Source organism: Tursiops truncatus, chromosome 14 (assembly GCF_011762595.2).
Source record: "Tursiops truncatus isolate mTurTru1 chromosome 14, mTurTru1.mat.Y, whole genome shotgun sequence".
In the NCBI taxonomy this organism is placed as follows: Eukaryota; Metazoa; Chordata; class Mammalia; order Artiodactyla; family Delphinidae; genus Tursiops; species Tursiops truncatus.
Genome location: NC_047047.1, coordinates 35,091,766 through 35,105,736, shown reverse-complemented (window position 1 = coordinate 35,105,736; position 13,971 = coordinate 35,091,766). Strand labels below are relative to the sequence as shown.

Here is a 13,971-nt window from a genome sequence, read left to right as displayed (position 1 = left end):
TGGCCTGTTCCACTTCAAAACCTCCCATCTTTTAACAGACTACTATTGGTCCCTTGAGTTGGTTCAGAGGATACGGTCTCAGTCTTTTAACCTTGGGCATTGTTTCCTATTTTCTAGGGATTGGTTATAGAAATTAGAAGTAAAGTCAACTTCATGTATCTTTAATGTGGTTAGTAATAGTTTTCTTTAATGATTTATTCTTTCAGTGACCTATAAAAGTATATGCAGAGTCATGTGAATGTTTGTGCCAACTAAGCAAACATTGGCTTAGATTTTGTTAATGGTAGACTATGATTTGAGCCACAGACTTGGTGCAAGTTCAAATGTGATGATAGTTTATAACTTATTGACTGCACAGAATGTGCCAGGTACTTAAGGTCTGTTATCTTTAATACTCATAACAGTATTGAAAGGTAGGGACTGCTAGCCCCTTTTTATAGATAGGAAACTGAAGCTCATAGAGGGCAAACTAACAAACATAGTAAACGGGGAAACCGGAATCTGAACGTAGGATCTGCCAAACTCCAGATCCAACATCTTTCCCCCATACCATACTACCTCTTGAGGCATACATATATAGCCTTAAATCCCAGAATAAGGCAAGGTTAAACAAGCACTTTTTTTTTATAGAATGGTATATTTTTAACTCTGATCATATATTCATTCACTTGTAACATAGCTGCTGTTAATCTAAGTATGTTGATTTTCTGAGAAACACTTTTTGACGTATAGCATACACAAAGCAAAGCACACAAACCGTAAGTGTACAATGGGGTGAATTTTTACAAAAGTATGTGCCTGTGTAACTACTACCCAGGTCAAGAGATAATAACATTATCTCTATTAGCATCCAACAGGCTCTTTTATGCCCCTTCCAGTCAGTACTCTACCCCCTCCCTATAAATAACCAGTCTTCTGAATTACCACCATAGATTAGTTTTGCCTGTTTTGAAGTTCATAGAAATGGACTTATACAGTGTGTATTTTGTGTGTATTTATCTGGTTTCTTTTATACATTATGTCTGTGATAGTCATCCATGTTGTTGCATATAGTAATAGTTCTTTTCATTGCCGTGTTTGTCTATACCATGGTTTATCTTAACCATTCACCTGTTGATGGACATTTGGGTTATTTTCAGTTAAGTTGTCGTGAGTCTTGTGCATGTCTTTTAGTGCATATATATATATATGTGGGGTATAAACCTGGTATAGTTTTAGTAGATACTTCCAAAGAGAATCCCAGTTGCTCCACATCTTTGCCATCAGTGGCTATAGTTTAAATTGTTCTAATTTTAGCCATTCTGGTGGGTGTGTAGTTGTGTTTTGTGATGTGTTTTTTTTGTTTGTTTCTTTATTTTGGCTGCATTGGGTCTTCATTGCTGCATGCAGGCTTTCTATAGTTGTGGCGAGTGGGGGGGTACTCTTCATTGTGGTGCATGGGCTTCTCATTGTGGTGGCTTCTCTCGTTGCAGAGCATGGGCTCTAGGCGTGTGGGCTTCAGTAGTTGCAGCCCGCAGGCTTAGTAGTTGCAACACACGGCCCCTAGGGTGCACAGGCTTCAGTAGTTGCAGTGTGTAGGCTCAGTAGTTGCGGCATGCTGGCTCTAGGGCGCACGGGCTTCAGTAGTTGTGGCGTGCGGGCTCAGTAGTTGCAGCTCATAGACTGTAGCGTCCAGGCTCAGTAGTTGTGGCCCACGGGCCTAGTTGCTCTGCGGCATGTGGGATTTTCCCAGACCAGGGCTCAAACCTGTGTCCCCTGCATTGGCAGGTGGATTCTTAACCACTGTGCCACCAGGGAAGTCCTTCTTGTTGTGGTTTCAATGTGCATTTCCCTGACGACTTTTCAAATGCTTATTGACCAATTGGACATCCACCTTTGTGAAATACTCTTTTGTTTAAATATTTTGGCCATTTTTCTTTTAGGTCGTCTCACATTGATTTGTAGGAATTTTTTGCATATTCTGGATATGAGGTCTTTGACAATTATATGTATTGCAGATATCTTCTTCCAGGCATTGGCTTGCCTTTTTGTTCTCTTAATGTTGTTCTTTTGATGGACAGAAGTTTTTAATCTTAAGTCCAATTTATCAGTTTTTTCTTACATGAGTAGTGCTTTCTGTTACTTGTTTAAAACATCTTGTCTTCCCTAAAGTCATGCAAATATTCTCTTAAATTATCTCCTAGAAGGTTGATTGTTTTTCCTTTCACATTGAGGCCTACAGTCTGTATGGAGCTGGCTTTTGGGTAAGATGTTAGGTAGAGTCAAAGACCTTTTCCCCCAGTTGATCTAGCACCATTTGTTGTAAAGGTTGTTCTTTCCCCCCCACACTGCATTGGCATCTTTGTTATCATGTGGCCATATAGCTTTAAACCGAGGCTTGGTACCTGGTAGGTTAAATCCTCCAATTTTGTCCTTCTTGAGAAACTATTTTGAAATGGCTTAGATAGTCTTAGATGATAGCCCAATCCCTCTTCATTCCTCTGCCTTGTCAAGCCCTCCCTGCCACTTAGCCCCAGAGCTTTCAGCCTAGAGACTCACCATCTTTTTTTTCTAAGACTATTTCAGACTTGAGGCTAGAACTCCTTAAGCAAATGTGGCTCCTCTTCTTGTGAGAGATTAATACTGAATCTCCTTCACTCATTATATCCCCTGTCACCTTGGCTGCTACTCTGGCACAGGGCTGCTCTGACTACCTTTAGGACTACCATTACTACTCAGTCATGAGAGCCTTGTGTATACTATGACTTGAATCTTTTCTGGATATCCCCATTACTTGTTTACTCTCCTCTAATAGGTCTTGGAATAAGCAGACAAAAAAATGGCAGGTTGAGCACACCCCCTTCCCTGCAGAGAGAGAGAGAGAGAGAGAGAGAGAGAGAGAGAGAGAGACACACACACACACACACACACACACACACACACGTACAAGTGCTTGTTCAGGTTGTAAAGAAACTGGATGATTGATTAGGACTCCTTGTGTGTGGTGTAAGTAGTTCATTAAGGATGAAGAAACATTTATTGAGGTGGTTGTGTGCCAGACACTGTATTAAAGTAGCTCATCTATCTTTTTTTCTTTTCTCTGTTAAGTAGAAATAGCTACTTTAAAATCCATATTTTCCTGTGGTTAAAAAAAAAAGTTAGATTTGTCTAAGTCAGACTTAATATGTAAATTCATTATACAAATAATACTTCAGTTAACAATGAACAAATATACTTCAGTTAACAAATTTTACTGAATTGCCCTGGGCACAGAAGAATTTTCTGAAAAATTTCAGGCCTCCTTCACACTGGCTGGTTGGCATTCTTGGCTGAAACTCGTGAGCAGTGGCACTCTCTTAGGTTTCTGAAGGGTGAGTTGGGCCAGAGCAAGACCTGCTGAAGGGGAATGTGCAGCCCATGTTCTTCCCATCGATAGGTGACACAGGTTTGAGGAATGTGGAAATGTTCATAATGTGGGGGGCTGATAGAGCCTGTTGCACCTAGGAGAAAGAGAGTACCTTGCCAGGGTGTGACAGGAAGAAAAACTACTTTGTGTTGTTGGATTGGTTACAAAGTTCCCGATTTCAGATCTTTATATTTGCCTTAACATCTGAGTTTGAAATAAGCCTTGAAATAATAAAATATTTTATTTTTCAAACAATAAAAAGTTTTAGAAAAAGCAATAGATTAACCATGAACAGATTCTACTTAAACATCACAGATGGTTCTTTAAAATATAGTATTATGAGAATATAAAATGATACAGCACTCTAGAAAATAGTTTGGCAGTTTTTACAGAACTAAACATGCACTAACTTAGGACCCAGTGATTATACTCTTGGGCATTTATCCCAGAGAAATAAGAACTTATGTTCACACAAAAACCTGTATGTAAATGCTCTTAGCATCTTTATTATAAATACTATTTAAATATACTATTAGTGTATATATTATTAATGTAGTATATATACTATTTATAATAGGAAAGTATAGGAAATAACCCATATGTCCTTCTGTTGGTCAGTGGTTGAACAAACTGGTATATCTGTACAGTGGAATACTACTCAACAATAAAAATAATTGGCCTACCGATGCACGTAATAACCATACATTGGACCTTAAGGGCATTGTATTGAGTGAAAAAAGTCAACCTCAAAAGGGTACATGCTGTATGATTCCATTTACATAACATTCTTGAAATGATAAAACTATGGATATGGAGAACAGATAAGTGGTTGCCCAGGGACAGGAATGAGGTAGGGGAGTTGGGGCAGTTCTGTTTCTTGATAGTGGTAGTTTCATAGGTCTGTACGTGGGATAAAATTGAACTATACACAAACACAGATGAATGCAAGTGTTTTGGGTTTTTTTAAATGGTGAAAACTGAGTAAGGTCTGTAGTCTAGTTGATAGTAATACCAACATTTCCAGTTTTGCTATTGTACTAGAGCTATTTGAGATGTCACCATTAGGAGGAACTGGGTGAAGGGTGTACAGACTTTACTATTTTTGCAACTCTGTTCATCTATTATTATTTCAAACTAAAAAGTTTTAAAAATAAGGTATGTTGTACACTCACATTCATGGCAGCGTTATTCACAATAGCCAAAAGGTGGAAGCGACCTATCCGTCTGTCGACAGATGTTAGTATGTACATACCATGGAATAATATTCAGCCTTAAAAAGGATGAAATTCTGACTCATGCTACAACGTGTATGAACCTTAAGGATATTATGCTAAGTGAAACAAGCCAGTCACAAAAGGACAAATACTGTATGATTCCACTTATATGGTTAAAATGGTAAATTTTGTTATGCTTATCTTGCCACAATTTTTAATAAAGCATTATTATTGTATAAGTAACACATTTTTTATAAAGTAGGCATATTTTAAATGCAAACATAAATCTCCTGGAATGCTTTTAATCTTTTTCATTTTGCAGTGATCACAAACTTATAAATAAGTTGCAGTTTCAGTACAAATAAGATTTTTTTCCAGAACAATTTGAGACTGTTGCCAACCTGATGCCCCATCTCTTTCAAATATTTTAGTGTATACCAAGGACATTCTCTTATATAACCACAATACTACCATCAAAATCATGAAATTAGCATCAATGTATTGCTGCTGTCTAATTCTTGGGCTCTTCAAGTTTCACGGTCATCCCAATAATGACCTTTATAAAAAAGGGAGCCAGTTGAGAAACAAGTGTTATATTTACTTGTCATTTCTCTAGTCATCTTCAGTCTGGAACAGTTTTCCAATTTCTTCATAACTTTCATGACATTGATCAATACTTTTGAAGATTATAGGCCAGTTGTTTTGTAGACTCTCTCTCAATTTGAATTTGTCTGAAGTTTCCTCATGAATTTATTCAGGCTATGTATTTTTGGCAGCAATATTCCAGAAGTGAGTCTGTGTCCTCATTGCATCTTGTCAGGTGATGCATGATTTCGATATTCCCATTACTAGTGATGTTTACTTTGATCACTTAAGTGTCAGGCTTCACCACAGTAAAGTTAACACTTGTTCCCTTTGTAATTAAGTATGTTGTAGGGATATTTTGAAACTATGCAGTAACTTGTTCCTCATCTAATTTTCAGTTTATTTCACTTATATGTTTATATCCATGAGGACTGATAGTTTATTATTTTATTTAGTGAATTATAATCTATCATCATCTTTATTTTGATGCTCAATTTGTCCCTGATTTAAACAGCAGTAACCCCTTCAAGCTGGTTTTTGTGTCCTTTTGACATGTTCCCATCATTATGAATGCTTTTAAATTAAAAAAAAGGAATTATGATATTAATGAGTACATAGTATCCTATGTAGCATAATTTGCTTAAGTAATCCCTTTGGAGCATTTTGTTTTACTTTAAAAACTTTTTATTTTTTAGTATAGCCAGATTGCCTTCTGGAAGCCTTGTAACAATGTATGCACCCACCAGTAGTATGTGTGTACAAGTGTCCCTTTCTCCACACTTTCATTAACAATTGGAGAGTATTTTTAAATACTAGGAACTTCATCATTAAAGGGAAACTGTCAGAGGTCAAATGACCCTGTACAGCCAGCATTAAAAGGGGTATTTCGTGCTCTAGACAAAGGAAGAAAATAGGGTTTATGTGTATCTTTTACTGTTTTTTTTTTTCCTCTTTAAATCAGCAGAAAAGAAGGTGTCTTAGCACTAAAGCAGTTATTTCCTTCTTTATAATGCTGATTTCATAGGTAAACAATTTAAAGTAGATATGTTACAATGGAATTTTTTTTTCTCTTGACTCACTTATTTCTCTCAGCAGCTGACCAGTCATTGACCTAAAGATCTTTTCTAAATTCTGAAGCCATTCTCTATTAACCAGCTGTATTGACTGTTGGTAAAGTTGCTGACCAGTAGGCCTCATTTTCCTCATCTCTGAATTAAATTATGTGGTTTCTAAGGTACCTTCTCTGTAAAACTGGAAGATCTTATGAAATTTTATCCTGAGAGTCGGAAGAAAGTTTTGTTGTTGTTAGCTTGCAAAACTGGTTGAATTTTGTAGTAAACGTTTTCGTTATGTGTCTAAGTACAACTGAATTGCAGTAAGTATCAATTCATTGTCTATGGGCTGTTTTTGTTCTAGGACTTTGATGTTAATCTACCCTTTGCTTTTAATGTTAAGTTTGTCTTGTGACACTTTTGACTGTTTAATAGAGAGGACCAAAATAACCCAGACATAGATTTCATTTAAGAATTAAATATATAGAAAAAGAAGGTATCAAACTGGTGGGCATGGGAAGCATTATTCAATAAATGGGATTATGATAATTGCTAGTCAGAAAAAAATTCACTTAGACCCTTGCTTTAGACCATATGCCAAAATAAATTGTAGCTGTATTAAAAATTAAATGTAAAAAAACCCTCTAAGTAGAAGAAAATAAGTGAATATTTATTCAGTTTTAAGCTTATATGATAGCAAAATAATGAAGAAAATTACTAATGGAAAATTAACCAATTTGACCCCTTAAAAATTAACTTGGGAAAACAGTTTGGCTTATAAAGTTAACCACACACTTACCATGTGACCCAGCATTTGCACTCTTGGGTATTCATCTTAAAGAAATGAGAGCTCATGTTCACAGGTTAATCTGTACACAAATGTACATAGCAGCTTTATTTGTAATTGTAAAATACAGAAAATAACCCAAATGACTTGAATGGAGTAAATGGAGAAACAAACTGTGGTAACATCTATAACATCCAACATCTATATAATGGAACACTACTTAGCAATAAAAAAGAATGAACTGTGGACACATGCAACAACATGGATGGATCTTGAGGGCATTAAGCTGAGTGAAAAAGCCAACTTCAACAGATTACGTATTATATGATTCCATTTAGATAACACTCTTGACATAGCAAAATTATAACGGTGGAGAATAGATCAGTGGTTGCCAGCAGTTAGGGATTAGGGAAGGGCATGACTGTTAAGGGATAACACAAGGGACTTTCTTTATATTGATGAGTATTATTGAACTATTTTTGCAACAGTTCTAATCCCCAATTGTAGTGACAAGTTACTGAAATCTAATCTGCACATATGATCAATTTCATAAAGCTATACAGACACACACACAAAGAAAAAAAGTGGTGAAATCTAAACAAGGTCTGTGGCTGAGTTAATAGGTTGTACTGATGTCAGTTTCAGGGTTTGATCATGTACTGTTGTTGTTTACCGTATTCTTATTGAGGGAAACTGGGTGGGAGTATACATGAGAACTCTCTGTACTATTTTTGCAACTTCTTATGAGTCCTAAGCAATTTCAAAATTGAAAGTTATAAAAAATTAAATAAACTATGGTACATCCAGACAGTGGAACATTATTCAGTACAAAAAAAGAAAAAAGAGCTATTGAGCCATGAAAAGATATGGAGGAAGAACCTTAAATACATAGTGCTCAGTGAAAGAAGCCAATCATACAGTGTGTACAGGCTACATATTCTGTGATTCCAATTATACAACATTCTGGAAAAAGTAAAACTATGGAGACAGTAAGAAGACCAGTGGTTGCCAGGGCAGGGGAGAGGGAGGGATGAATAGAATAGGTAGAACACAGGATTTTTAGGGCAGTAAAATTATTTTGTGTGATACTGTAATGGTGGACACGTCTTTATGCATTTGTCCAAATCCATAGAATGTACAGCACCAACAGTGAACCCTAATATGAACTATGGACTTTGGGTAATAATGATGTGTCAATGTAGGTTCATCAATTGTAACAAATATACCACTGGTGGACGATGTTCATAATAGAGGAGGCTATGCATGAATGGGGGTAGGAGATATATGAGAAATCTCTGTACCTTCTGCTCAATTTTGCTGTGAACCTAAAACTTATTTAAAAAAATAAAGTCTATTAAAAGAAAAAAAATTAACTTGGGTCAGAAATAAACATTGAAAAGTAAAGTGAGGAAAATATCAATATTCGTAGCCATTATTAAAGATAAAATTTTCATGTCTTTTATTTATAAAGAACTCATACAAATCCATAAGGCAAGCCCTGAGTCCCCAATGAACTGGAAAGAGAGCTTAAGGGAACAAGCAAGTGCCCCAAGAGAGACTTTTGTACATATACTTTTGTAAGTATTTATTTGAAATTTTCTGGAATCCCCAGATTCAGTAATGTACTACCAATGCCCGTGGAAACATACACTAGAAGAGAGTGTTTTTCTTCTTTTTTTTTTTTTTGCCATTATATTATAGCTGTGTAATCCCACCTGAGATAAAAATAGTTTAAAAGATAAAAAACAGAGCACTGTAAATTTGCATAGTTTTGAAGTTTCTTTGAGAGAATTTTGAAAGACTTTGTTCTATGTAATCAGTTCCCTAAAAAAAAAAAATCTTTTTTTTTTTCAGGTGTAAATTAATTATTTGAAAGCAATTGAACAATGGAGCCAGACATCATTCGAATGTACTCTTCATCCCCACCACCACTAGACAATGGAGCTGAGGATGAGGATGAGGATGAATTTGGGGAATTTGGTGGGTTTTCCGAAGTTAGCCCTTCTGGTGTAGGGTTTGTTGATTTTGATACACCAGATTATACTCATCCCAAGGAAGAGTTTGTACCTTCAAACCATTTTATGCCAATTCATGATTTCTCAGAAAATGTAGATAGCCTTACAAGCTTTAAGTCCATCAAAAATGGTAATGATAAGGACATCACTGCTGAACTTTCTTCTTCTGTGAAAGGACAGTCTGATATTTTACTTTCTACCACCAGCAAAGAAATAATTTCACCTAAAACTTTAGATACTTCCATTGATCGCGTAGAAAGTCCAAGAGATTTAAATAAAGTAGTGGAGCAGAGACAGAATGTTGGAACACCTGAAAGTTTCTCCCCAGGAGATTTTAGAACTGATATGAATGTTGTTCATCAAAACAAGCAGTTAGAGAGCTGCAATGGTGAAAAGCCTCCTTGTCTGGAGATTCTAACAAATGGGTTTGCAGTATTGGAAACTGTAAATCCTCAGGGAACAGATGATCTGGACACTGTAGCTGATTCAAAAGGACGAAAGCCTCTTAGCACTCACAGTACTGAGTATAATTTAGACTCTGCACCTAGTCCTGCGGAGGAATTTGCAGATTTTGCCACATTTTCCAAAAAAGAAAGGATACAACTAGAAGAAATAGGGTGTGCAGTTTTAAATGATAGAGAAGCACTTACCATTCAGGAAAACAATAAAATTAATAGAGTCAATGAACTGAATTCTGTAAAAGAAGTGTCCTTGGATAGAAGCATTGGCGATAAAGGAGACAGTGCTGGAGAGGATCAGGTTTGTGTTTCAGAAATAAGCATGGTGAGTAATGGAGCTTTCACCAGTGAAAAACAAAGCCTTCCAACATTGCAACAGGATGAATTTTTAAATTCAAGTGTTCAATCAAAGGCTTGGAGTTTGGTAGACTCAGCTGAAAATTCAGAAGCCAGTAGGAGAGAACAATGTAAAACTGAGGAAAAACTTGATTTATTTACTTCTAAACGTGCTGACCTATGCATGGATTCTACTAAAACTTACGATGCTGATGATGAAGTTGGTTCTTCCAAAGAAGAAAGTAGAAAGTGTACTGATTCCCGAAGCCTCAGCATTGATCCTACAGAAGAAAATGTTTTGGATGATTCTATGAGTGTAAAAAACGATGATAGTAGTAATGACTTTGTGACTTGCAACGATACCAATGAGGATGATTTTGGTGACTTTGGCACAGCCAGTGGCACGACTCCACCTTTTGTTACTGGTACACAAGATTCAATGAGTGACGTCACTTTTGAAGAGTCCTCAGAGCACTTTCCACATTTTAGTGAACCAGGTGATGACTTTGGAGAATTTGGGGAATCAAATGCTGTCTCTTGCCCAGAGGAAATTATATTTACTGAGTCAGTTCTAAAACAAACTTCTGATAGTTTATCAGAGGGATGCAGTTTGGCAAGAAAATCTACTGGGACAGGCACTGAACCTGTTTCAGAACTGAAAATTGGGCAAGAAGGTGAGTTTGGAGATTTTGATTCTGTGCCAAATATTCAAGATGACTGCAGTGATTTTCAGGACTCTGATGATTTTGCGGACTTCAGTTCAGCTGGTCCTAGCCAGGTTGTAGACTGGAATGCTTTTGAGGATGGACAGAAAGATAGCTGCTCTTGGGCTGCTTTTGGAGACCAGCAGGCTACTGAATCTCATCATCGAAAGGAAGCCTGGCAGTCACATAGGACAGATGAGAAGATTGATACTCCAGGAACCCCCGAAACGCACAGTGTCCCTTTAGCAGCTTCCAAAGGAGCAGTTGCTGGTGGTCATTTACAGGAAACAGCCACTTCAGCTCAGGTATTTACTCATTTTCTCTATTTTGTATGACATATTAATTGCTATGGAGGTTTCTAATTCAGCTTTTCAAAAAGTATTTTTTAATTGGGTACCTGTTAAAGGCGTCTCTTTATGGTACACAATGCTTGCCAGATTTGGTAGATTAGTTACATGTTTCACAATCATTTGGTTAACGTTAAAGAGACATTCTTATAATAATGCTTGGCAAGATTTTTCTTTATCTCAGTAGGTTTCTTTAATATTTACAGAAATATTAAATAATCATAATCATCAACTTGGTTTTTTGATAAATATAAATACCACTTATGTAAAAATTCATTAATCAGTTAGTGAACTATTCCAGCAAATCCTTCAGTTTTTACCTTTATAGTGATTTTAAAAGAAGGTTAAACTGAGATTTCAAAGATTTTTTTAAGCTTCAGAAAATAATGTCTCTTAATTTTGTCTGTCAAAGACCTAGTTTTGATTACAAAAAAGAGCAAGCAGAGTTTGAAACCTCAATCTGTGCTGAAGGCTATAGGGACTGGAAGGATAGAAAAAGAATTTGAAAAAAGTGGATATGAGCCTCATAATTTAACAGCTAATGAAAGGCCTGAGGTGAGGGTGTCAGATGGATTAGGGTTAGAGCTAGAACATGCAACAGCCATAGTTGACTTAGCCATACTGTGACTATCTATTTGCTTATAATTTCTTGCAAATGTATATTTATGTTTACTCTTAGGAAGTAGGATTGTCAGGAATATTTTTACCCCTTAGCCCCTGTACTTTTATCCTTTTCTGGTCCAGATTCTTTCAGAGAAGATTCATTAAGATTATTTTGACCTAAAGTAGCCCCTAGAGGTGCAGTTTGATATCCAGATTGTTCCCCAGTCCTGAGTTGTACCCTGTGCTAAATTTAACCAGGGGTATGGAAGAAAGCACTCCCTTGAATATAACTGCTTTTTATTGATATATGTAACACTTGGTCCACAGGCCTATTTTAAAAATACTGAGAATAAAATCAGAATCTATAAACTTTGCTTCTCCAATTATCTTTTGCTAAGCAAACCATTTTCAATTGGAAATATTTCCAGAGTCTGTTAATTAAAATGGTTATACATAATTGCTTTGATATTGCTGATACATTAAGATATTGTAGAAATTGTGGTACCACCAGTTGGAGTGCACAGCTAATCACTTTTCATTTGACATTGAGTGTCTGAATAGCTTAATTTGCTAATTCAGTTATTACATGGTTTGGCTAATGTGTATTATTCCTGTTGAGTAATTCATTATTGAGGCAGAAGTTTACAATTTTAAACAAGGAATGAATTATATAATGCAAAGTGAAGACTGTTGGTTTTTGAGCTAATCCTTTCCCTGTTTAGTTTCATCTTATTAGAGTATAGGGTGACACTAGGATAATCATTAATTTATAGCCTTAGAACTTTTAACATCATCATATAATGTATTTTTTAAAGTATGACCACTTCAAAAAGGAATTTTTTGCATCATATGATTGAAGTTATTTATGTGTAATCTGATAACTGGATATAGGAGGAAATAAAGTACAAGGGCTTTATGGAATCTTACAGATCTGAGTTTGAATATTGACTCAGTCATAAGCGTTATGATTTTGGACAAGTTACTTCTGACCTCAGTTGTCTGTAAAAAGGAGGTAATATCTGTTGCAAAGGACTTTTGTGAAGATAAAATGACAGTAAACGTTAAAACGAGTGAAAAATCTATTGAAAAATAAGAAGCTTGTAGTATGATTCTATTTTGTAAAAATAAAACAAAAACTATATGGATTGTGTCAAGCTGCTTTGACTTCCTGAGATTTGTCTGGTTCAGTCCTCAGGCTTTTCTTTTTGCTGAATGGCTATGCAAAATGAGCAGAACTTGGAGATGCATGTTGGAAAGGAGAAACTGCTGGAAGGGGGCTAGAAGAGAAGTTTGGAAGGAAATTGAGGTGGGGAAATGGAAAGTGACTGAGCTGGAAAGTGACTTCCATTCTTATCCTTCCGTTGTAAAGGAGGGTTGTGACCTGTAGTTTCTTCCTTTTCCAGAATCTGCTGGAAATGCACATTACTCTAGTTCTCTAGGAGAGGATTAGATTTATTAACATTTTTCTTAAAATGTTTCTCCTAGTTGCTACCATTTTGGGGACAGCACAGAAATCCTCACATATTAATGACACTAAAAGTTAGATTTTTTAATCATAAAATGATTTATCCCTGTTGAATCTTACCTGGATACAACAATTCTGTCTTGAACAGAGTGCCCGCAAATTGTTTTGACAGAATGTTGTGAGAGTCTTTTAGAATTCAGAGCTCAGTTAATTCAATTAAGCAAACATGGGGAACAATTCTTTGTGAAGTCAGACAAATGGTATAGTTGTCATTTCAAATTTCTTTGACTTTTTTGCTATGTATGTGACATTGTCCAGGTCCCTGTTTTTTTAGTACTTTCCTTTTTTCAGCCTACCAGAAGGATATCTTAACATTTTAATAAAATATATGTTCCCTGGGTCAAGAGACAATCAATTATTGTAACTTTATTGCTGTAATTGGTTACTTAGGGAAAAGTCAACCAAGAAGAAATCTTTGAAACTTATAAAATGTTTTCAGTCAAGCCAATTCTCAGATGGTGAGTCCAGCAAGCCTCAGAGGGTTCAGGCCTTGATGTAAAAGCCATAATGACCATTTATTGAGAAATAGTCTTCCCCTTCAGTGAATATTTTTTTCTGAGAACGCAGAGTTCAGTTTATTTCATTCTCCTGTTAACATTCTTATAAATTGTAGAGAAAAGCAAGTTAGTGGTATCTCTACTGTAGAAATTGGAAAAAGGTCAAAATTATTCTTCACTTTTGGGGCTGAGATTTAAAACAAAATAAAATGACAGTAACAAAAAACAAAAATCTCCTTACTTTGAAAGCAGTTCTTTTTCCAAAAGACCATTACATGTATTGTTTTAACAGTTTTTTGTTTTGGGGGTTTTTTTAACCTGTTAATGTTCCAGAAAGGAACCTTGATTGAAATAGCCAAGATGCCTTTTCTTTGGTATAAGGTAAAGGAGATAATGTCATGAGCACTGCATTAAACTCTGAGCTTTTGTAAAATTTTCAAAATATTGCTCTGGGTGTTATTTG

At 35.9% G+C, this 13,971-nt stretch overlaps 1 protein-coding gene across 7 annotated transcripts in view; it reads left to right on the top strand.

Annotated features, from left to right (window-relative positions):
* Positions 1-13,971, top strand: part of AFTPH (aftiphilin) — a 64,010-nt gene that overhangs the window by 18,078 nt on the left and 31,961 nt on the right. For 6 of the 7 annotated variants that reach the window (XR_002177839.3, XM_073791309.1, XM_073791308.1 and 3 more), the window contains exon 2: positions 8,878-10,841. Coding sequence is in view for 6 of the 7 variants with exons in the window: in XM_073791309.1 (XP_073647410.1) it covers positions 8,910-10,841 (1,932 nt within the window). In the remaining variant the exon portion in view is untranslated. Of the gene's footprint in view, positions 1-8,494; positions 8,601-8,877; positions 10,842-13,971 lie in introns of all 7 variants that reach the window. The other variant, XM_019942704.3, reaches the window with a different exon arrangement.